Genomic DNA, 6,625 nt, shown 5'->3' with positions numbered 1-6,625 from the left:
GGTGCTGACCTATCAAAATCTCTGTGAGTCCTGATGAAGGGGACATGACCAGGAGGGGCTCAGTATAGCGCTGTCGGCGGCTCACCTGCACCCCATGCTCTACTCACTGATCCTTGCCTAGGGTAGGTAGATAAGGAGCCCCCAGGCCCAGCCCCTTGAGCTGGCCTCTGCCTTCTCCCCAGCCCAGGGTACTACTGCCACCTGGTGGCCAGAGCAGTTCTGCATCTCCCAGCCCCCTCCAACACACACACCCTCAGTTCCCCCCACATACACACACAGATCACAGCCACTCACACACACACACACACACACACACACACACACACACGGTCCCCTCCCACACACAGAGATGACCCTAGAGGGAGTATAGAGGATCTGGGGTGTTGGGACAGAGAATGTGGGAAGTTGGGAGAGAGGATACAGGGTATTGGTAACATAGGGGTATGGGGACACGGGTTGGGGCAGCCAAGCTTGAGCCTCCAAGGCCGCAGGGGAGTGGAGGGCAGAGGTTGACCAGGCAGCCCATCAGTGGTACCATCCCTCTCTCCTCTCCACGATGCTGCCGGACTGCTCTGGGCGGTGGCCCCCACATGCCACAGAGGCAGAATTTCTGCAGGAGAAGAGGTAACATAGGATCAATGGTGGAGATGCAGCTGCTCTGGGCTCTTTGCTCAGACTGACCAGATGCCTCGAAGACCAGGCCCGGGGGACGGATGGTCCAGCCCAGCACCCACGGGCCCTGGCTAAGGATCCACATTCTGGCACTGGTGCAAGGGTCATGCACACCCCTGACCCTAACCTCCATGACCTCACTGAGCCATCCTTGGCCCTTCCCCCAGAGAGGACCCACAAAACCAGGACTTCCTCACACCAGGGAGGAAGGGGTGTGGGGCTGGGGCTAAGACTGGGGGTGCTTATGGGGGGGGTGCCAGGATTGCCCCAGAACACTGCTAGGTGGCAGTGTGGGATCATCCCTTCCAGGGCACTCCAGAACAAAGCCAGAAAAATCCGAGGTCCCGGAGTGGCTGGAGAGGGTCCCTCTGCAGCTCCGTCAGCTCCCAAGGCCTGTCAGCACCACTACAAGTCGGGCACCAGAAGTCTGGGCATCTGGCACACTTGCACCTACCTGGATGACCTCTGATCACGTGCCTGTGCGCTCCTAAGCACTCTAGTGCACACACCTATGACACCCAGCACACCCTGTGCTTGGCATCTCAGTATGCCTGTCCCTATCTGAACACCTGGACACACCTTCTGCCCCCTCGCCTGCAGTCTCACTGAATCAGGTCAGCTCCTGGGGGACTGAGCAACCGTCTTGCCTGCTGGTTCCCTGGCTCCTCGCCTGTGACTCGGGACACGGAGAGCCGTGGCCCGCAACAGCGAGGACAGCCTGAGGGCCGGTTGTCAGCATTCTGTCCCTTCCCAGCCACCGGCCCAGAGAGGCCCCCGGGGCCACGCCATGGTTCCCAGCCCCAGAGACAGGCACGGGCGGTGCAAAGCAGTGTTAGGGGCTCAGGAGCCGCTGGGGGCACTGATATCGGAGCCCTCCGCTCAGGGCTACCTCTGGCATGCGGCGTTGAGGTCACCCTGAGAAGCTGGAATTCCACACAGGAGCTCGCGTCGGCAGGGATGCGTGGCCCGAGTCAGGGCTGTTCCCGCCCGAGCTATGCACAGAGAGGTCCCTCGCCTGGGCCTCTCCGGACTTGGCAGGACTCAGCAGCACTCGGCAGCACTCGGGAGGACTGGGCAGGACTCGACGGCAATAGGGAGGACTCAGGAGGACTCGGCAGCACCCGGCAGCACTCGGGAGAATTCAGCAGCACTCAGCAGCACTCGGCAGGACTCGGTAGGACTCAGCAGGATTCGGCAGGACTGGGGAGGACTCAGCAGCACTCGGGAAGATTCGTCAGGATTCGACAGTACTCGGGAGGACTCGGCAGCACCCGGCAGCACTCGATAGAACTCGGAAGGACTCGGCAGCACGGGGTAGGACTCGGGAAGACTCGGCAGCACTCGGCAGCAGGACTTGCCAGGACTCGGCAGCATTCGGGAGAATTCGTCAGGACTCGACAGTACTCGGGAGGACTCGGCAACACTCGGCAGAACTCGGTAGAATTCGGGAGGACTCGGCAGGACTCGGGAGGACTCGGCAGGACTCGACAGCACTTGGGAGGACTCAGCAGCACCCGGCAGCACTCGGTAGAACTCAGGAGGACTCGGCAGCACTCGGCAGCACTCGGCAGGACTCGGTAGGACTCGGGTAGGACTCGGCAGCACTCGGCAGCACTCAGCAGAACTTGGCAGGACTCGGCAGGACTCGGCAGCACTTGGGAGCACTCGGGAGGACTTGGCAGGACTCGGCAGCACTCGGCAGCACTCAGCAGCACTGGGCAGCACTCAAAAAACCTCAGCAGCACCCAGCCAACACTTGACTCTGAGCTGCAGGATGACGGGCTTGGGTGCTCCTCCTGCTTCAGGAGAGGAACATCACTCATGTCCTCGTGGTACCTGTGGGCTGCAGGCAGGCCTGGCTACCAGCTGGACAAGCGCCTGCCTCGGCCGAGCCCAGGCTGCCAGTCCTATGGAGCAGACGCCTCCCTAGGAGCCTGGCAGTGGGGGCCGGCCCTGCAGCAGGGCACTTGCACCTTGCCCCGGGACCCAGAGCTATCCTGTGGGGCGCTCCTGTGTGTACGTGAGGAGGGTGTGAGGACCCATCCATGTGGGCACAGCAGCCCGGGCTGCAACCCCCTGCCCCGCCCCACCCCACCCCCCCTGTCCCAGGCCACCGCCTCCTGTCCCATCCCCTGTCTCTACCACCCATCCCAGGCCACGACGTCCTTTCTCTGCAAAGCTCTGAGTGTGATGAGTTAAAAGGCAGCTGCGCAGGGCTGGGGTGGCTCACAGGGCCGGGCACACGATTTGTCTGCATGGGACCCGGAGTTTGATCTTCATACTGCATGGCACCCAGACCACAGCACCCTCAGGCCTCACACTGAACGGCCCCCCGGTGCCCTGCTCCAGACATCCACAATTAGTAAAAGATGGTCTCCCTGGTTGTGGCACCTTAAGCTGGTTCCCTCAGAGACCAGGATGCAAAGGCACCTGGTGCAGACACAAAAGTCCAGCACTGTCATGCAGCACCAGGAGCTGGAAGAGGCTGAAGACCCTCCACCCGTGCTGTGGGAGAACTCAGCGTGCCCACGGAGAAGTCCTAGGCTTATGGCCCTGCAGCAAGAACCCCCCTCCCAACCAGCCCCCCCCCCCCCCCCCCCCAGCCTCAGCCTCCCAGCCGGCCCTGGGCTGGAAAGCTCCCCTGCTCCAGGCCAACACTACCACTCACCGATCAGGATGCAGCTGGGAACTTCAACTCACTGCAGGTTCCCCGGCTCCTCACAGGGTTCTCAGGACGGAATCTTCTAGAAAGCACATTCCTCCTGGAGACAAAGGCTGTTGTCACAGGGGCTTGCCTGAAGTGTGGGCAGGGAGCACGTCTCAGAGGGCAGAATGTGATGTGTGCAGCCACGGGCACCATTGCCTGGCAGTGCCCTGCATGGAAGGAGCCTGGTAGCCCTAGGGATCTGTCCGGAGACCCCACTGCCTGCCCCCTGCAGCTACGGAACCCTCACCCCCCTCACTGCCTCTCCTCCTTCCTCTGGGGGCTGGGTTGCAGCTACCCCGGGCCTTCACAGCCTCCAGTCCTCCCCCAGCGGGAATCATGCCAAGACATCCAGTGTGGGTCAGGCCAGCCTCCCCAGAACAGAGCCTGCTTGTTCTGGCCTCGCCGGACAGAGGCCTGCACAGAGAACCAGGCCACTGCTCAACTGTGCGCGCACACGCATGTCAGTAGGCACACAGGCATGGCAGCATGGAGCACAGCGGGAGCACCTATGTGCGGAGGGGCTCAGTGGAGGGGCAGGTGGGACAGAGGGCTGGATGAGACGGGCTTCTCCTGCACTACCTCAAGGGCAGCACCTGGCCATTTGTGCTGGTGGGGCTGGAGGTAGCCCCAGAGCTCCTGGCTGTTAACTCAGCACCGCACAGGTATCCCTAAGAGCTCTGTGCACTGTCCCCAAAACTCGGGCTGGAGAAGGAGCCCAGAGAACTGGAGCAGGGCCAGCTCCAGAGGTGCTCAGGCTCTGCCATCCCGGCCCGCTCACGCTGCTTGTCCTGCTTACCCCATCCGCCTGCAGCCCTCCACCCCGTCTCTCCTGTCCTGTTCACGCCCCCTGCTCCCTCCCACCCCCCTTCCACCTCACTGCCCCCCATCTGCCTCCCACCCCCCTGCCCTGCTGGACTGGGCGGTAGTGCCCTACCCACTGCCCCCAGTTTCCCTGTGGAGTGGTACCTTTGCTGGCCCATATCACCACAAGAGTGGTCTTTGTGTCCCCTTGGCCTATGGAGGAGCTGCTGACCAGCTGAGGCTGTGAGGACCACCCAGATTGAGACTCTGACCTCAGGCCTCCCAGATCTGGGTGGAGGGAGGCACCTGATGGGGCCCAGGAAATAGGGCTATGATTAGTTTTTTTTTTCTTTTTGGGTCACAGCCGGCAATGCACAGAGGGGTTATTCCTGGCTCTGCACTCATGAATCACCCCTGGCAGTGCTCAATGGACCATATGGGATGTTGGGAATGGAACTTGGGTTGGCCGAATGCAAGGCAAATGCCCTACCCACTGTGCTATTGTTCCAGCCCCACCTTTGTTTTTTTGAACAGGGCTATGATTAGTGCCAGACCCCAGATGCCCATTCCCAGGCCAGTGACCCCAACTCCCAGAGGCGGGCCCAGCCTGACTAGTGTCATGTCCCCACCCCCACTGTAACAGGGTCCGTGCAGCCCTGGGGCTACTGGCCAGCCGGGGGGTGTGTCAGTGCTCCCCAGCCCTGCCCCCCATGAGAGAACAGGAGGGTATGGGGTCCTAAGACGGCCCACGGCTGCCCTCCTTGGTGCCACCTCCAGCTCCAGGTACCTCTGCCCACACATCACCCCCAAGGCAGCAGTGTCCCCTCGCCCCAAACCTGAGCCCAGCAAGCTGTAGAGCCTGGGCCTGTGCCTCTCAGGCCAGGGATGGAGTCAGGTCACACCTGGAGGCCCAGCTGCGGCCCTGGGCGCCTGGTCCCTTCAGGCAGCAGCCAGAGAGGAGGGAGGTTTTCTAGGCCTGTCAGGCCCTCGGGCAGTGGGAGAGAACATCAGACAAATTGTTTCAAGTTCTGCCAGCTCGATAGTACCACAGGTGGGCACTTGCCTGCACGTGCCTGACCTGGGTCTATCCTTGGCATTTCTCATGGCCCCCAGAGCACTGCAGGACCGATCCCCAAGCGCAGAGCCGGAGTAACTGCTGAGCAGCGCCTGGAGTGCCCCCGACCCCCTCCCCCCCCAAATTGTTCCAAGTTCACTGAGGGTCAAGCAGAGACACGTTTGCCTGTGGGCAGGACTGCATGTCCTTGCTCAGTGGCCATGAGCCCCGAGGGGAGCAGAGCGCAGGAGAGGAGGTGCTGCCAGCCACTGCCCAGCTTCCAGAACGAGGACAGTGACTCAGCCCAGCCCAGTGATGATTAAGGCAGAGGGACAGCAGCAACGTAGACCCCTGGGGTGCAGGAGGGAAACGGGAGCACGGGGGTGGGAAAGAGGTTGGGGGAGGGGTACATTTAATTTTTCCAGATAGGTAAATTTTTATTTTATTTTATTTTATTTTGCTTTTTGGATCACACCCAGCGTTGCTCAGGGATTCCTCCTGGCTTTGCACTCAGGAATTACTCCTGGCGGCGCTTGGGGGACCATATGGGATGCTGGGAATCGAACCCTGCTCTGCCGTATGCAAGGCAAGTGCCCTACCCACTGTGTTATCACTCCCCAGATAGATATTTAAAAAAAAAATTTTGGGGTCACACCCAGTGATGCTCAGAGGTTACTTCTGACGGTGTCTAGGGGACATGTGGGATGCTGGGGATCAAACCGAGGCCAGCCTCATGCAAAGCGAGCATCCACCCACTGTTTAATTGCTCTGGCCCCCATCACGCTTTTTTTTTAAGCAAAATACTTGTGTGATTAGGGTGATTGATGAACTCACCCATTGTTTACTTTCTATTTTTTCTTTTAATTTTTATTGACACAGTGATTTGCAAAGTTGTTCATAATACAGTTGTTGCAGGCATACCATGTTCCAACACTGATTCTATCACCTTAGGGGCAGAGCGGAGGGTGACACTTAGCAGGAGCACAGAGCAAGGGGCGCATTTAGCGGGAGCACTACATGATGAGCACAGGGAGGGACTCCAGGTCTGTGGACTCTCCTGGCAGCTGGGGACGTTGAGAGCCAGGCTGCTAAACGGGACCTCAGCAGCCCCTGCTCCACTCTCTGGGCGGTCCGAGCAGCAGTGGCCTTGGGGACTGCTTAAGGACGTGTCGCACTGAGTCAGTCTGAGCCAAGAGGGACCGCAGGTGGAAAGTGGTCTCCGCAGCATGGGAGCAAAGTTGAGGTCCCGGGATCCAGCCCGTGGAAGATTGGGTTACAGGCAAGGGATCAAGGCTGCAGGCGGAGTTCAAGCTGCTAATCAGTTGACCTTAGAACAAGATTATCCTGGATTATCAGGCCCCTCAGACAGAAGAGGGCAGTGGGAGTATGCC

The 6,625-nt window shown here is 60.3% G+C and overlaps 1 protein-coding gene across 1 annotated transcript; it reads right to left on the bottom strand.

Annotated features, from left to right (window-relative positions):
* Nucleotides 1-1,883: 1,883 nt before the first annotated feature.
* Nucleotides 1,884-2,495, bottom strand: LOC130024687 (keratin-associated protein 4-9-like). Its single transcript, XM_056115382.1, has one exon. The coding sequence runs from the start codon at nt 2,493-2,495 to the stop codon at nt 1,884-1,886; it is 612 nt and encodes a 203-aa protein (XP_055971357.1).
* Nucleotides 2,496-6,625: the final 4,130 nt, after the last annotated feature.

Source organism: Sorex fumeus, unplaced genomic scaffold (genome assembly GCF_029834395.1).
Source record: "Sorex fumeus unplaced genomic scaffold, SorFum_2.1 ptg000029l, whole genome shotgun sequence".
Lineage (NCBI taxonomy): Eukaryota > Metazoa > Chordata > Mammalia > Eulipotyphla > Soricidae > Sorex > Sorex fumeus.
Note: the sequence above shows the minus strand (reverse complement) of the source record. Positions and strands in the feature narration are given on the sequence as shown.